Source organism: Penicillium macrosclerotiorum, assembly GCF_028827735.1.
Source record: "Penicillium macrosclerotiorum strain IBT 26536 chromosome Unknown utg000014l_segment0_segment0, whole genome shotgun sequence".
NCBI lineage: Eukaryota > Fungi > Ascomycota > Eurotiomycetes > Eurotiales > Aspergillaceae > Penicillium > Penicillium macrosclerotiorum.
This window is the reverse complement of record NW_026643093.1, coordinates 339857-357442: the sequence shown is the minus strand read 5'-3', so window position 1 is coordinate 357442 and position 17586 is coordinate 339857. Positions and strand designations below refer to the sequence as shown.

The following is a 17586-nucleotide window of genomic DNA, read 5'->3' as shown; positions in this document are numbered from 1 at the left end:
AATTGGCCTTCTCAGATTTGGCCTTCAACTGAAGAATTTGTCAAGCTGACAATCGTTCTAAACAAATAGCTACCAACTCTCCTGCTCAATCTTTCTCCTGGAAACTGGCTGGCCCCAATTTCTAACCTATACTCTCTTCCGGGTTTAGTGCCTCCTCCCGCCGTAACGGCCCGCCCTACTCCGTACTGTCGAATGATCAACACATTCAAAGTGGATCCCAAAGTCCCCCCAGCACATGCGCCTTTTTTGTAAAACGCCGAAAACGCCGCTTATTAAGCATCTTCGAGTCTGCCCAATTTCATGAGCAGCTCCCTACATATATGAGTTTAGTGATGAGTTTCACAGCATGATTGCATTACTCGATATGTTAAGCTCAGTACGGCAGCTGAGAGCAAGCATATATTTTCAACCAGTCCTTTGATTCAATATATCCGCCTCCTATCAGCACGCTATGTATATAAATGTGTGTACAACCAAAACAATCACGAAAATTGTATCTTCCATACATCACCCAGTCGATCATTGGACTCCCCAAGGCCTCCGTGAACCACTATGGAGTTCAATCCGGCATTATCAGCACCAAACCATCCTCTTGCGAGAGGAACGTCATCCCCTTGGCCCACAACTTCCTCCCACTTCTTGCTCTGGATGTTAAACGCCCAAATATCCCGCAACATTTTCCCCGCTCCCTGGTGACCCAAAGAACTAGGATCACGCTCGCCAAATAGCGTCACTAAATACGGCTGGTCGCGAAGATGGATTGGCACCAACGCGCTCACGCTTCGGGGCGTGGGGCCGGCAATACCATCAGGCAAGTATGAGTGTGAAGACCAGGAGTTGGTTCCAGGTGAATAAATATCCAGGCTACCCCCTGCTCGGCTTCCCCATCGAATCCATTCATTCGGTATAGTTTGTGCTCCGTGAACGTGATTGATGAACCTCCGCGAGGAGGATCAAATGACGGGGAAAGCTCGGTCCATTCTTTGCGAGACAAGCTGAAGGCCCATAGATCCGATAGTCTTCCCGTTTCTGGGCATCCTGCATGCAAGTAGATTGTATCTTCACCATCGCTGGCCATGCAGTGGTAGCTGCGAGCCGCTGGCAAGTCTTTCGAGACTTGACCGGATGGTGAAATCAGAGACCATTTCGCTTGGGTCGGATCAAACTCCCAGATTGCACCATGTTCTTCGACAGGAGCCATGGCGACACCACCACGACCGGAGAAGATGTAAATCTTTCCGTTGAGAGTACAAGCTGCCGATCCAACGCGAGGGGATGGGGAGCAAAATGTGGCCGGCTTAGAAGCAATCATAGCATCTGTTGAACAATATTTAGTCTACTTTGAACAGTGTACTCCATCGCCATTGAAAATTTATTCAATATTCAACTTACTGGCTTCCAATGATACAACGTGGACATCATTGTCTCGAGGCTCGCGCGGTCGCAACTCTCCCCCAAAAATGTAAACTTGGTCGTTCACAACCGAAACAACTTGGGACGAGCGACAGAGAATCTCGGCCTCCTGGAGCTTTTGAAACGTAGCAGCTATTTTGGTCATAATGAAAGGGTTTCTGTCGAGTATCGAAGAAAAATGGATAGAAGGTAATCAAAGTGGACAATTATAGTGTGAGTGACCGGACCTTCATATGACTAGAGAATAGGTCGACATTTATATCTGCCGAATAAGCCACGCAGAAAGTTGATTGAATACATAAGAACCAGAATCCCCTCCTTGCTAATGATGAAAGCTGCCATTTTCAGTGGAGCCCACCAGCTGTGCTTCCTCTCTGATAAAACTACGTGTTAATAAGCGGCGTTTTCGGAGCCTTCGAAACCCAATGAAAAGCCTCAATTGAAAGGTAAATCAGTCTTCATCCGTTCAATGTGGGGCAGGTCATTGCACGTCCATTCGCTTTGAATGAGTTATTTCGGGAACCTCATGAGGACCTTGAGACTTCAAAAAGCCAAGCTCTCTTTCCACATGAATTGGCCAGTATTCATGTCATCAAGGCAATAACCAGACCGAAAGGGTCCAATATGGCGAAAAAGGAGGGTCAACAGGCGGATCTTCATCTCAATAATTAAGCCGACATACAAAACAATGGTTCTATTCCACAAAATATGTACACAACCCCCCAAAAGTCATCAAGAGCATGCATGTCGTAGTCTTCGTAAAGCCAAGCAATCCATCATGGACCTCCAAACAGAGAAATTCGCCGCCCTTCATCTTTTTTACCAAAATCTACCGACCCCGTGGAAACCGGTGGAGATTTAGAGAACGAAGGCTGTGCTGACTCAGACACAGGCTCATCACCAAGAATCTGCACGTCCGACGCAAAGCCAAGGCGCGGTCTTTTAGGTATAGGGCTCCCAGACATGATCGCAACATCGGAATCAGTATCAGCATCTGATCCCTCGATGCCATGCAGCCGCTTCATTTTCGGCAATTCCCGCAGGCCCATAACCTCATCATCGGGAATTGGCAACTTATGTCGATTGAAGAAGCCACTCGAGTAATCGAGATACGCTGCAGCGGTACTATCTTCATCGCCCATTGGCAAGAAGGGCTCTTTCTGGATAATATGGCTCATCGTATTATCGTCCAGCAAACTCTTCTCTGCATTTTGGATTTCCTCGTCGGACATTTCTTTCCGACGATACAGCATTCGGTCCTCGAGGGTGTCTCTAAGCACAAGCGTTTCCACATACACTGGTCTTGTCTGGCCGATACGGTGAGCACGCTTGATGGCCTGACTCTCCACGTTGGGTTGCCATATTGGATTAACTATGAATACGCGCGATGCCTGCGCGATATGCAAGCCGTGTGAGGCTTGGCGGAGGTCCATAAGGAGAACACGGACGTCGTCGGCCTCACGGAAGAGCCTGAGATACTCGGTCCGCAATTCGGGTTTTAGAGTGCTGGCGTAGATACGGAATTCGACTCCAAGAAGCTCAAGTCCCTCGGCAATCCAGAATGCAGAGTTGTTGTTATCGTAGAAAATGATGATCTTCTCCGATGCTTGAAATTTCGAGACTTGGTCGAGAAGATATGTCAATTTGGCTGAGGCTGTAGCGACAAATTGAGTTTTTTGGAGCGGCGAGTCCGAAGCAAGTGTGTGAAAGAGGTTCTTAGTGAACGTCTTTTTAGGAGATTTAATGTTTTTCGGCTTGGGGCTGTGGCTCATTGAACCCGGTGTTGTTGGTGAAGTAGTTGACTCCGGAGCGCCCTTGGTTGCGGCGCGTTTATCACGTCGTTTAAGCTCCGAACGGGCTTTAATGCCGGCACCAGACAGGCCAAGGGTAGGATCTGAGAGTTTGAGATTTTGCGTGACGAACTGTTGGGCACGACAAGCCTGTGTAATGCCGATGAGAAAAGGTTCTTTCTCCGGATCCGCTCCGTCCAGCGCCCAATGGGCTCGATGATCTTCTGGAAATCCCCGGACATAGACACCCAACTCGTGAAGATTCTTGTATTCATGCCAACTACGAGAATTCAATGCTCTTTGGGCAATATCAATTCCCTGAACGAGCTGCTGGATATCCCCAGACGTCATCTTCTCTCTGTTTGAGTCAAGATATTTGAGTGCATGATCAATCGAATCCTGTGGATTAACATCAGAGCCTGCCCACCAGAATCCTGCCTGGCGTAGGTTGTTTATTGTCTGATTGAGATGCTTCCAATTGCTGGGGTCAAATATGTAATCTGGGCCCTGGCGTTCGGACGTAATCGAATTGACAGCCAGACCAAACAGGAACAAGTTGATTGATAAGCGGTCATGAAATGTTGGTTCGAGATAAACGACACGATTATAAAGCTTCGGAATGGTAATTTCTAAGCTCACGACATCGAGTCGATGCCTCACGACCAGGCCTTGAAGTGTGGCACGCATTGCCGGAGTCTTGCGACGCTTGCCATCTTCTCCAATAGGCTTGATATACTTAGTCCAGTCCGCGGGGTCCTCGGCCCGTGAGTTCGCCCATGGTTTCAGGCCTAGAAATTCAATCACGATTCTTCGTAGTCGGTCCAAATCCTTCAATTCGTTATCTGCTGCATTTCCGGTCTTTTTTCGACCCCGTAGAGCTGCAGCAGTCATTTCTTCAGAGGCCTCGGTATCACTGGTATTCGCTTCTTGGGAGGCGAGGCTCACTTCGACACCATAGAGGCCAGTTGAAGGAGTACCCGAAATGACCCAACGGCGCTCGAAATGCAATTGTCCCAACATATGAATCATATTGGTTTTTGAGCCATGCCCAGCAACATTATGTCCTTCGTCCACAATCACTCTCAGCCAGTGGAGCTGTGTGAGAGGTGAATCAATCTGCACCAATCTATCGCGACGATTATGAACTGGCTCGCCCGCTTCACGCTCAAAGCGCGACTTCGAAAAAAGAACAATGTCATAGTTCAATAGTTGATCAGCCGAAGGGGTCTTGTCGGACCCCTGTCGTAAAACAAGGACATCGAGTCCTTCGATGTGGGTATTTATCTCCCGCTGCCAGTGGTCCATCAAATTGTTTGGAACGATAATAAGTGTCGCCGAGCAGAGGCGGATTCGTTTCGCTGGCGGCCGTGGATATGATCCGCTATGCCGGCCTTGGTATCTGGTTTGGTGTGGAGGAATTTCATAGAAGCCGCGATTTGCCTCGCATGCCTTTAAGCACCGGTCGTAGAAGGCACCCTGCTGCTGTTTCTCCAAGAAAAAGGTCTTCCAGGGCTCCGAATTCCGACCCACAGCTGCAGCCGCCATTGTCATCAGAGATCCAGTTTTCTCCCTGACAGGAGTCAAATCAGGTTTATCTGGAGTTGCAATATACTCGATCGGGATCCGGGGGAAATGCCCACGAGTTGCCCATATCACAGCAAGACATATGAGGGTTTTGCCGCAGCCCATTGTCTCGGCCAGAATTCCTCCACAAGCTTCTGAATACAAAACTTTGTCCAGAGTAAGATGCGCATCTTCTTTATCGTAATAATACACCGCTCCGGTGGGGCTTTTGCACTCCTGGAGACGAGGATCTAGCATCTGAGCCGGCTGCGCCTCTCGCTGGATCATAGTTGCCGCTGAGCGGCGCTGGTATGGATACAAGCGAGTCTTGAGACCCAAGTCCGAAAAGTCTTCATCAGATAACAAAAGTTCCATTGCGCGTCGCGACCATTCTTCCTTCATATTATTCACCTGTGGGTTTGGATCCTGTAGTGTATTGAACATGTACCAAAGCGACTCATCGTCTGCACCATTTGCCAGGTCCCCGTCTGGAGTTTGGGGAGGGCGCCAGCCTTCCCATGCTTCAGGGCAGCGGTCAAGTGCGCCCATCACACTCTTCAGAGCTGCACGCAGCTTTGTGACTGAACGCTGCGAATTGTAGCGACTGGCCATTCTTGGGTCCACGTAGACTCGAAGATTCGCACTGATTACTCCCTTGTGCTGGAAGTGCGTGCGGATCCAATTGTGCGTTTCCAATAATGAGATCTCCTTTTGCAGAGACCCATTATTAGTGGAACCATTTTGCCCAAGCACTCCAACGGGGATGTAATCCTTCAAATCCTCGGGTCCTGCGTTTGCCTGGATTGTATGCCTTGCAGATTGTCCATTTATTGACAAATGCACCGGCTGCACGGTATCTGAGGCAGTTCCATTATCACTAGACCCCTGGTCATTAGAATGCGATGAATCCCGCTGAAGTTGTATATTTCGTGATTGCATGCGCAAAGAATATGCCTCTGTCGATACCATGGGGTGGGTCTCCGACGGGTCCGGGTCAGCACGGGGAGCTGCAGATGAGACGACGACATGCTGGGCATTGCGATCGTCTTGCATTTTTGCAGGCCATGCAGTTACTATGGAAGACTCCCAGGACTTCTGCACAACCATGGCGACACTGCGTAACTGGGAAAGACGAAGTTAGAGACCTCATCGCCAAGTGATATGCATATCAGAGGGGGCAGATCTCTCACCGCCTAGACCGCTTTCGCTCGGTTCCAGGAATTACAGCGAATTCAGATTCCGAGTAACCAGTGTTGAGGTTATAGATGTCCAGCAGAATAACTAGTTTAGTTGCGGAGTTGGATTCATACTGGAATAGGAGGAGTGAAAGAAAATAGAAAGAGAAAGAGAAATACAAGTTTTGCCTAAAGGCTTATTTTCGACTCACTCTGGACCTGTCCCCAACCGCCTACCACCTTCTGGAAAACATGAAGATAGAAATGCACCTGCAATCAGATTGAAGAGTGGAGGGTGCTATAATTTACGTCTTTATTCTCACAAACCTATATCAGAGAATTTCTGGATGAAGATGGATTCTCTATCCGCCATTTGAAAGACCGCAGAGTCAAAATAATCTAGTGATCATCACGAATATTTCCAGTCCGGATGGTTTTGTTCAAGCACATAATGATCTATTACTATGACGAACAATTACTATTTTGAAAGCAAGTCTATTAACCTCCAGTCCCGACCAGGCCACCTAGTATCCAGCACAACTTTCACACGGACATGCATAGCTAGCTAACCATAAATGCATTTCAATGCCACCCGTCCAATCCAGTCTGGTCAAGAACCCAGCGCCAAAAAGCCAAACAAGTCCACCCGCAAATATGTAGCCGAGCCATGCGCCACAAATAAAATCATTGTGTCAAAAAGTCTTCAATTTCAAACCCGACGCGCCGCAGGGCCTTCTCCTCCAATCCCTGTGATCCAGGCGTCCTCCGCAGAATCACAGTGCGTGCGTCCTGCAGCCGCACTTCGACAGGGTTTCCGCCAATTCGATCCAATTCCTCCTTGCTGCACTCTCGAATGTACAGAGTAATGTCCGGGCCAACACAGGCACGCCATAACGATGCCATCCATTGCCAGTGATCCAGTGGCGCATATTCATCGCCGATGGGGATAGAGCAGGCAAAGGCATCAGCAGTACTTAGCTGGTAGCGTGGGACAATGGCGACAGGCATGGCGCTGCTGTTGCCGCCGGGAGTGCTAGCAGAGAGAGTGCTCACCTCGGAGCCGTTCTCACTCGACTGAGCCGGGGAGTTAATCTGCAAGTTTGCCGTCTTGGGTACGATGGTACTCGGGGAAGTTTTGGGGGAAACTTCATGATCCGGGCTGGCGCTAGAGTCCGACGCCTCCATGTGGGAAGAAGTATGCTTAACAAATCCGATAATATCGTCGGAAATGCGATGCCAAGCAGAGATGGTGTTCAGATAGTCGACCGTGGCGTCGCCCATTTGGCCGGCGTCCGAGGAGTCCTGCCGCGGTGTCTGAACCTCTGGGCCTTCGAAGACCCGCACATTGAAGTTGTTCTCTTTCTTTAGCGCTCGTTCCAGGTACTCCACAGCAACACGAATGAGTTCCGGGTCTTGGCCGTCAATAGCAATCACTGATCCGCGGGAGTGAGGGCCAGGGTCGCGAAAAGACGGATTCAACGGAGGGGAGATTCTAGCAAGAACTTTAATTTTATTGAGGAACGGAATTGTCATGACAGTGGCCTCGACACTTGATCCTTCTTGAGAGTAAGGCGTCACTGGGGTCACTGGTGTTGCAGTTTTAAGCGGAGGTAGCTTTAAGCTTGGATCAGGATGCGTTTCGCTCGACGAACTGCCATACCGGGCGCATGTGATGCCAGGAATTTTTCGGTGTCTCTCTACACTTAAGGGGCCATTGTATGGACTCCTGGGATATGGCGATTCGGGACTCCGGTCCCGATGCGTATGCTGCAACCCCGGCTTGATTCCAATATGAGAGAGTCGGCGGCGTTTCACATCTGGAGACACCTCGCCGTTATCTTCCAGCTTCCGATGGCGATGATGGCTGTCCAGGTGGTCAATCCGAATGGGTTTAGGAGGACCCTTCTCTTTTTCCTGACATGATGAACTCCGTGCAGTGATCACGGTCGTGGCAGCATTTGGATGGGGCGAAGTACCTCCAAGACTGGTCGACCGATACTGTTGGCCAGCAGTAGGAGTAAACGGGGTCATTGGTGAGGCCGGAGCAGCCATGAGCTTGCCACCACATCGGTTACAGATTGACCCACCAGAAATACTGTGGCTGATACCCGAAGTTGAGTTGCGAGAGGACCCATCTCGCCCCGTTCTCCTTGGTTGATAGCGGTATGCTGGATACTGCTGCGCATGACGGATTTTCTCCTCCTAGAATAATCGAGTGAGCGTTTGAATTTATGCCAATGCGCCTTTACATCTACATACCTCTGCGAGTTCCCTCCAGGTCCCCTTCTCTTCCTCCGATAGACCCCTCCACTGCTCTCCAATAATTTTTGAAATCTCTGGATTTGCCAGGCCCGGATTGTGTGAGACAACTGCGGCCTGATAGTGTTGGCGGTACAAGATAAAGGCTGTTCGAGACATGTTAGTCATGATGCCCGCCGAATTGTATCAATGAAACTCCAAAACCACATCCAATTTTTCACCCCATGCTCTCAATCAGAGCCAGATCGGTCAAGTGTGCTCTCATTGAGAACCGAAGAAGAAAGCAACTTGCCATAAACTTCAACCAACGGCGCGTGTGATATCAACTCACCATTACGGGGCCGGGGGATCTTTGGATCCGGCTGGCACAGACAGAATTGCACAGCGCCCTCACTTTTTGTGGACTTGACAGGGCTCGTACTGCCAGAGGAAGAGCGTTCTCGACGAGGGATATCTCTGTTTGAGACATGGCTCGCAGGCTTGACCAGAGAAGCTGACTGCGGATGTACCGGCGAAGTAATGGAATCGGTCTTCAATGCATTCTTCGCGCGAGCGTATGAGGCTATCTGCTGGTGCGTCTGCGGCACGCTCGTGGACCGGCTATCCGCGTATCTGACACGGGGATCATGGCTATACCCAGGAGCCGGGCGGTGCGGCAAGGCACCATATGAAAGAGGGACGTCGTTCATGATCTTGTGGTCGAGGAGATGGCTGGGTCTGGGTAGTGAGACTTGAGGAGACTCATAACGCAGAGACGCCGGGTTGGGAAGCACTCGTTCGTAAGACATTTATCTATACGGGCGAGAGCACAAGAGCCGGGGCGAAAGGCAAAACGGACAAGACCAGGGGCGAACAAAACCAAGGTCGAGGGGAAAAGGCTGAAGGTGAAAGCAGAGGCCAAAGAAAAAGGGCCAGATAAAGATGGCAATAGCAATAGCGTGGGCGAACCAGCGAAAGTAGGGTCGTCCGCAGACAAGGGCGAAGTGATGGAAGATGAAGAAAGAAGAGAGAAAGTATAAAGCATCGGCCAGTCCGGGGGGGGAGGCGGGGAAAGTAAAAGAAAAGGCAATCAAAAATAAAGCCTATAGGGATAAACGAATGGACGTCCTACTAGAGTCACCCCCAAGACAAAGAGGGTGAACTATAGAGGTGATAGGAGGGTCGGATAGGCAGGCCAAACACGACAGGATTAGGAGGACGGGTCGACTGACAGCGACATAGGATGATCAGGGCGATCCAGCTTAGGGCAATGGACGTGGCCAATTGGGCCCGACGCAAAAAAAAAAAAACCAGGGAAATGCCGGGGGACAGAAAACGGCGTGGGCGAGACAAAGAATCACGAGCCACGAACTATACGGGATTTCTTTTGTCTGAGCTGGTGGAGCCCACGAAGGGAAGGGAGGGGGGGGAGCGCGCAGATATCCTGTCCTAGTTGCCAAGCCAATCAAATCCTCGTCAGCTTCGTCTGGTGGCTTGGTCTTTGACAATGGGAGCAATGGCGATTTGGAAGCAATAGAGCTAGCAAACAGCAGGCAGCAAGCACTAAAGCCCAATCAATCCAGAACCTGACAGGCCAGCAGCAGGGGAGTTTGCCATTCGGGCTAAGAAAGCGTGGGACGGGGGAAATCAATGGGAAACCGGGCATGCTTTGTTATCTATGTACTGTACTTTGGTCATGGTCCATCGGTGTCGGGCAGCGACCCGACGAGAAATCAGATTGTATGTAACAAGAAAAAATAAGAGAACCAGGAACCAGGGGACTGGCGGATGGGTCCAGAAGGTAACTCTCCCATCCCAAAGAACCCAAAGGACGAGGTGATGATGCGCCGAGCAAACGAGATCATTGTTTTCTTTGTCTCCGGATGCGGCGACTCGCAGGCCAACGCGCGGGCTGATTGGCGATCACCGCGATTGATGGGGCCCACGCTGCTGCTCCTCTCGGTTCCCCGGCAAATGTCGCAACAAAGAAAAGAAAACCGAGATCGATCACCCGGGGCGATCACCGGCTGAAAGAAACAGAAAAAAGAAAGGTGTCCAGTGCAGTCCACAAACATGCAAGACAGGACGAGAGAAGAAGGTGGAAAGAAAGCAGGCGGCCGCGACAAGTCGTGTTGAGACTGCGCCGTCACGGGGCTCCACTTTCTGCCCCCAGCAGCCGATCGGAGATGATCTCATCGCCCGATCGCCCTCTCTCCACACGTTCGACTGTAACTCTGCCACTCTCAACAATACCACCCCCATTGCCCCTTTGCCGACACCCTCTGATTCTCTTCCTCTGGTGTGCAAGCCTGAGGCTTTGTCGTTCCTGGCGTTGCTGTCTGGCCGTCCCGAACATCGGTTCCTGGTCCAATCCAATGGGTTTTACATTCGGTTCGTACTACCGTGTCCACCGTCCCGATCGGCTGGAACCTGTCCATCCACGCCGCATTGGGTAGCAGAAAGAGGAAGAGATAGAGACAAACAGACCCAGGCAGAAGAGAGGGGAGAGTTTGAGGGATGGAATGGCACGGAGTCGTTGAGACAGAGTTGTCTGACCGGCAGGGCGTTTGATGTGTGCTTGGACGTTCTCGGGTACGAGCACTCCTTCATTCTACTGGGCCCGACTTGGATCTGGTGTGAAATGAGGGAAGCAAAAAAGAAAAGAGAACGGCGATTGGGAGTCTTGGATCTTAGATTGGGTCTTTCTTAGGTCCTGCAACTTTTTGGGTTGCCTTTGCTTTGATTTTCTTTTTCTTTTTCTTTTTTTTTCACATATCATGACAATGTCTAAGCTGCAAAGCTCCGTCGGTTGTGGCGTTCGTGTGGTGCCTCCGACTGTGCCTGGGACTGAGAGCCCTCATCAGGCACTGGGGCTTTGGAGTTCAATAAGACTCCGTCGATTCCATGGTAGATCTCTGTAGCCATGAGCCGGTGGGCGGATGGTCCCAGGTGCATTTCATTCCTGACCGCAAAAGTTCCCGGTCAGCACAAAAGGGTATATGAAGTTGCCGATCACCTCGTAAATGGGAGTAAAAGAGCACGAAAAGGGACGGGGAGTAACTTACCAGAACAGATACTTGTCTGGGTGCTCACACTGTTTCTGTTTCCCTTTATCCTTTGACATCATCACCTTGATCCCGCTGGCAGTCTCGACGCAGGCGTCAACGACATTTTCCCAGCCGGGTTCCCGGTTCGTCCCCAGTCCATTTTCCTCCTCAATGCCGGCGGCATACAATTGCCAGTCCCGAATGCGATCCATGACGAAGGCATTAGTATCAAACAGGTAAATAGTGCCACGGTCCCACTCCTTGGCTGCCTCACGCAGCTTGCGGTTCCAGAGCTCCAGAATCTTGATGGCGCCCTTGTACTCATCGCCGCCTGTGGCGGTGAACCCGGGCAGGAAGGTCACGTCCACCGTCTGAGTCAGGATAACTTTGAGCTGCATGGAGCCCCAGCGGTCCGCCAGTTTGTTCAACTGCTCCACCAGCGTGCCGATACGTCGCCCTACCGCGGTGGATGCAGAATCATAGTCCTTGCTCACCAGATTCCAGATGTCCCAGACTCCAAAAGAGACCACGAAGATCGTCCGGTCATGACGGTCCTGGATCTGCTCCGCGGAGAATCCCTCCAATGAGGACGACTCAGCATTCATCCACTGATCAAGCTGGGTCTTGAAATCGGCTAGTCGGGTCTGAGAGAGCCGGCTCGTCAGGTCGAGTTCTGTGTTATCGACCACCGATCCCGCATATTTGCCCCGGAGAACCGACTTGGCGGTCTGGGCGAGATTCTCCTGGTGGCATGAGAACTGAAAAGCGCAAGCAAAAATCTGTCAGTGGGGAACTTTCTTTTCTCCATTCCATTAAGAGCTTTTTTGCTACCAACTCTCCCATTCGTCCTGTTTCAAATCCCGGGAAGGCGGCACCCATAGGGGGAATCGGCCGTGGGCCGTGGAGGGGGGGGGGAAGGATATCCTTACCATCTCACATAGCCAATCTGTCCATACTTGCCCTTGAGGCTCCTCTGTATCGTTATCACTCCATGAGTCTCCAAAAACCACTAAACGCTGATCAAATGAAGTTGCTGTTCGAAATTGTTCGGATCCCAGCGGCACAATATCGCCGAAATTCCGGAACGTAAGGAACCAGGCAGAGTATAGGATTGTGCATGCGGCGATGCCGCACAAGGCATAGAATCGGTTGAATAAACGAAGCATGGCGATTAAGGGTGTGCGTGTGCCCGGGCGGGCGTAATGAGAGCGGTGGTGGTTGACCCGGCGCTCGCGACTTAGAGCAGGCGCCTGTTAGTCGTAGCGATGTGGTTCAAGAGGGAAAATAGGGGAATTGCGACCCCAGTCGAAGAAATCTGACGTTTAGCACATTCAGAATAGTCGTTGCGATCGGGGCGTCACTGTTGGAAACCGTCCCGAGGCGGCGAAAAAAGGCGCTGCGGTTCTGTATCGGACTTATGGCGATGATACGTAATATCAGGAGAAACGAAGGACAATCCGCCTGGGCGTTGAAGGACGGGCTTGCCTAATTGTTGCGGGGGGGAAGATGAAGTTGGCAATGAGAGAAATGATTATAGTCAGGAAAAGGAGGTCTCAAGGCTTTTGCGGAGCGAGAACGAGGATCCAACTCCGGAAGAACCGGAAAATCCAGCGGACCCAGAGAACGAACGAGCGGGAAGACTTGAGAGAAACGAGGAACGAGAAACTCTAACAGAAGAAAATATTGGATCGGGAAATGCCATACCAACTGAGCCTCCTGTTTCCCGTGATTGTCTTAACTCCCGACTGCTATGTACTTCTCGAATTCCTATATCTCTACCTCTCTATTTCTAGTGACTATGATGATAACTACGTGTCCACAATGAGTATTATGAGGCTTCGAGGAGGTTTCTGTCGCCAGAGGCAATCAACCAACACCCGTTACGTGGACGATCTCCGGTTGAGAAGACCAGTCGTTGGCAGGCCTCTGGGCACTAAGCCTTGGCCGCGTGGCGGCCAGCGGGGGGGGACCGGCTCAACGTGGTAAGCCATCGCGTGCACCCGTCCGTTTCAGCGTTGCACTGCATTCGAGCTTGACGGTGTTTTGGCCTCCGGAGTTGGGGATCCTCATCCTGAGCGAAGGTGCGTCATTTATTCAGGGGTAGTTCGAGGAGGTTGCTTAATTTCTGTCCTGATCATTCTGGGTGCCCTTTTATCTCCGCCGCATACGAAGTGGAGCCGGGGGAATTCCTGGGTGGGATGGAGAATTCTAGTGCGTCAGGGGGCGCACAACGATCTTGTTTCACGCTCGCATCGGGCTCAGCACCAAAGAGCCCAAGTCAACCGGGCGAGTCGCTCTAGTCACTAAATGGTTAGTTGATGATCAGAGCGCAGGCTTGTCCGACAGCACAACCCATAGCCTCATTAAGCCCAGCAATGTCGTGGTTGAGGATGACGACGCCGCCGCCCCCAACTAACTAATGACGCTGGCCAGCTGGGTGCAGTCCTGGCGCTTGCAACCCCTGAAGCGGCTAACAGTACGAAAGATACGGCGGAGGCATGCCAAGACGGGTGGTGCTCAGTGGACCTGTTGGAAGTACGTAGTCTCATAGGTGTCAGAGGGACGGAGCCAACGGCTCGGCTCATCTATCAAGAGTCAGCCATCTGGAATATACCAAGGAATCCTTATCCAAGAATCGACATTGTGAGAAAGAGGCAGTTCCAGAGAATCACTCCATGGCAAGATCAGCACTTGCTGATATATTCGCCCGAGGATACCCCATCAGGAGAATAGAGAGTATACTAGTTAGCATCGGACACCTAGTGATGTGAAAGGACAAGACAGATGCTTGTAGAGTCTGTCAAACGAGATATAGTGAATACTGGCAAGCGAGGACCGCGTCTTTGGAAATCATCAAGCAACAATTGTTGCGGGTCATGGATAATGTCGTCGGAGTCTCTCCGCCCGAAACATGACCGGAGAGCTTGGTTAATGCTTCGTAGCCTGAGGCCTGAGGAATCTCTGGCTAAACCTTGAAGGACCCGATAACATTGATAGCGGGTGATAAGGCCGATAAGAACAGACCCAGGCTCACCTGACTATCACGTGACAGGGTTAGCGATGCTGGCGGAGAGGCGACCCAACTCGGCTAGCGCATGCTGAGTCAACCACACACACTCGCTACGCCAAACCTTTGGAACTCGAAAAATCCACAAAGCCGAACCCTTCAACCTCACCTGTCGACAACTTCCGCGCTACCGTCTTGACCGCGCAACCCCCGTCAAGATGAAGCTCAACATCTCCTACCCGGCCAATGGGTCCCAGAAGATCATCGAGATCGACGATGAGCGCAAGCTCCGTCCCTTCATGGAGAAGCGCATGGGCACCGAAGTCAGCATCCCTCATCTCCCCGGACTTTTACAGAAGCACACATCCACACACAAATCACCTCAAAATTTCTTCCGAACACCATCCACATGCACATACATTTTCACTACGCGAATATCGATGAACAATTTGGCTGATTGGGGTTTTTTCTTTCGAATAGGTTGTCGGTGACTCCCTCGGCGATGAGTTCAAGGGTTACCTCTTCAAGATCACCGGTGGTAACGACAAGCAAGGTACGAATTCTCTTGAACAACAATCTTAGTGGATGGATTTCGAAAACACAACGCATGAGCAAAGTAACTGACTGGGCTCTTTTTTTCAGGTTTCCCCATGAAGCAGGGTGGTACGTTTTCAACCGACTTTTCTGGCCACACAAAGCCAGAAACCCTACGAATACAAACTCGCAACGCATCATACTTATCGATTATCTACAGTTCTCCTCCCCACCCGTACCCGTCTGCTCCTCGCCGATGGCCACAGCTGCTACCGCCCCCGCCGCACTGGTGAGCGCAAGCGCAAGTCCATCCGTGGTGGTATGTGTGACCCCTGGTTTTCTCCGACATGATTCCCAAGTATCAATGCCATTGACACTATGTCTCCCTTAGCCATCACTGGTCTCGACCTTGCCGTTCTGGCCCTGTCCATCGTCAAGCAGGGTGAGGGCGAGCTCCCCGGTCTGACTGACACCGTCGTCCCCAAGCGTCTTGGACCCAAGCGTGCCACCAAGATCCGCCGCTTCTTCGGTCTTGACAAGAAGGATGACGTCCGCAAGTTCGTCATCCGCCGTACCGTCACCAAGGAGGGCAAGTCCGACTACACCAAGGCCCCCAAGATCCAGCGTCTGGTCACTCCCCAGCGCCTGCAGCGCAAGCGCCAGCGTGTTGCCATCAAGCGCCGCCGCGCTGAGGCTGCCCGCGAGGCTGCGTAAGTTTTTACCGCTCTCTTGATTTTGCCCTAATATTCATACTAACATGTGCGCTTGCAGCAACGACTACGCCAAGCTCCTTGCCAACCGTGTCCACGAGGAGAAGGCCAAGCGCGACGAGCTCCGTAAGCGTCGTGCTTCCTCTATGCGGAAGTAAATCTCACCCGCGGTGTTATGATTTGTTTCTGCGGGATGAGGGATATAATGGAGGGGAGGTTCACGTTTTCTGGGCAATGATTGAGGGATTCACCATTAAAAGGAAACGATCATTCCCAGCGGACGCGGAATATGTCTGATAAAACGAAAAAGGGCAAAAGCAAAAAGCAACGGGGGGACCAGGTTTTTACGTTATGAGCCGTCGGAATGGTGGGACCCTTTTTCCCAGGATTGCCACGGTGATTCGGGCACCTGGGCGATGCATCTGTGTTGAACCTACCTTTTGACAACCCTTTTTTGAATGGAGTGCATGCAAATTTCATTGTTTCTTATTCCTCTCCGGTGCCCTGGCGTAGCTTAAATCCTCCGAGTTCATTTATGTTCCGACAAAGTCCAAATTTTGAGCAGGGTCATAGTGGCTTGAGGTCTTTATATAGCAAATGCTCGAAAACCTGCCACCGTGTCAGATGCTCGGGATTCTAGGCTCGTTCGAGCCTGGTTGACAACCAGAATGTCCAAGTCCAGGTTTTGCTGTGCCCCCCCCCAACTCTGGGGCACGATATCCTTAGCCCTGTCACGCATGTTCCCTACAGCACTCTCTATGCATTACTAACTCTATGCCCAAGTCGTAGCGACATAATAAATGTCGAGGAGAATAATCTTCCTTGAAGTGAAATTAAAGATCAATGTTGACTAGTATTCCAAATCCAAGAATTGACCGATCCATCTAAAGACAATCAACGGAAAACGGAAGGGGACCAAAACGCAGAAATTTTTAATTGAACCACACTTCTCCCTTATTTTCAGTTAGCAATACGATGCATTTATTTTGCGCGTATGTAGCGGTCTCCTTAGCCACATGCCTGCCAAATAGACCTTTTCTGTGTTTTAAATCACTTCCAAGACAGCTGCAGAGTGCCAATTCCGTAAGTTGGTTGGTGGCTGGCGGAGCGGGAATGCGATTTGATAATTTAGACAAGTTCCCAGTCTGTACGGCTTCAGAACAAGTCTTACTTTCTTCAATATTCACATGATGGTTTTCAAGGATTTGGGGGAAGATTTGCTAGGTTGGAGGCCAGAAATGCATTTCGCCGACGGAAACTAACCATGTACAAAAATATATCTCGGGAGCAAGAATCTTACAACTCAACAGACCTCAATACGTAAAATTTATGTACCGTTTGTTTTCAAATTGAGACTGCCTCATATTAAAAAATATATATACCAGACGAAACCATTTCTTAGGACAGAAATCATATCAATTTCATTATTCAAGTTCAGCGAGGCAAGGACGCGAGACACCTGCCAGCAAGAGTGGCGTTCCCGAGACCGGACAAACTAAGGCATCCACATGTATGTACTTGTCCGAAATCCGAAATCATAGTTGAAACCCAACTCAACTTTAAAAAAGAAAAATTCCAAAAAAATATGAGATGACAAATTCTATTTTTCTATCCGAGACCCAGACCCAATAACGGCATTTGATAATACACCGATAAAACACAACAGAGAAACAGCGGGAAAGGAAGAATGAAAGTGGCAACCAATGGCTATCGAGGCTTCAGATCATGATTTAGATAAACAGAAAAAGAGGCACCAACAGTGCGCACCGAGCTTGTGGGCCAAAGCCCACAAGTAGCGAGCAACGGTACCAGACATGCACGATGCAAAGGGAATGACTACCTTGCAACACGGCAAAAGGACCCATGAATCAATCGGTTCGTGCTACCACTAGCAGACCTGAAATTTGATATTAAGGAAAACCGAAACACAGTAGCAACGAAAATAAGAAAATAAAATGAAAATGAAAACCCCAGTGATGTCAAGAAAGAAAAAAATGGTCATAAGAATCGTATTTTTGTTTCTCCCGCTTGCGCACCATTTCGCTTCGCTTCGCATCGGACCAAAGATACACACACGCGCATGAAGAGCAAACCCAGGCAGTCTTTCTG

The 17586-nt window shown here is 50.5% G+C and overlaps 5 protein-coding genes across 5 annotated transcripts; 1 reads left to right on the top strand and 4 right to left on the bottom strand.

Annotated features, from left to right (window-relative positions):
* Nucleotides 1-775: 775 nt before the first annotated feature.
* On the bottom strand, nt 776-1558 carry N7462_011697 (Kelch repeat protein; the record flags this gene model as incomplete). The annotated part of the gene is made up of 2 exons (XM_057083411.1): nt 776-1317; nt 1393-1558. The coding sequence occupies 2 exons, from the start codon at nt 1556-1558 to the stop codon at nt 776-778; spliced, it is 708 nt and encodes a 235-aa protein (XP_056927824.1).
* A 631-nt stretch (nt 1559-2189) lies between these two features.
* On the bottom strand, nt 2190-5873 carry N7462_011696 (DEAD/DEAH box helicase; the record flags this gene model as incomplete). The annotated part of the gene is made up of 1 exon (XM_057083410.1): nt 2190-5873. One exon carries the CDS (start codon nt 5871-5873, stop codon nt 2190-2192), a length of 3684 nt encoding a protein of 1227 aa, XP_056927823.1.
* A 752-nt stretch (nt 5874-6625) lies between these two features.
* N7462_011695 (putative HMG box transcriptional regulator) lies at nt 6626-8988 on the bottom strand (the record flags this gene model as incomplete). The annotated part of the gene is made up of 3 exons (XM_057083409.1): nt 6626-8143; nt 8201-8346; nt 8532-8988. 3 exons carry the CDS (start codon nt 8986-8988, stop codon nt 6626-6628), a joined length of 2121 nt encoding a protein of 706 aa, XP_056927822.1.
* Nucleotides 8989-10966: 1978 nt separating this feature from the next.
* Nucleotides 10967-12392, bottom strand: N7462_011694 (uncharacterized protein; the record flags this gene model as incomplete). Its single annotated transcript, XM_057083408.1, has 3 exons — nt 10967-11141; nt 11245-11984; nt 12156-12392. The coding sequence occupies 3 exons, from the start codon at nt 12390-12392 to the stop codon at nt 10967-10969; spliced, it is 1152 nt and encodes a 383-aa protein (XP_056927821.1).
* Nucleotides 12393-14331: 1939 nt separating this feature from the next.
* N7462_011693 (40S ribosomal eS6 domain-containing protein) lies at nt 14332-15635 on the top strand (the record flags this gene model as incomplete). Its single annotated transcript, XM_057083407.1, has 6 exons — nt 14332-14556; nt 14714-14786; nt 14876-14896; nt 14988-15086; nt 15159-15477; nt 15539-15635. Coding segments are annotated over 6 exons (834 nt in total), but the record flags the coding sequence as incomplete, so codon positions are not given.
* Nucleotides 15636-17586: the final 1951 nt, after the last annotated feature.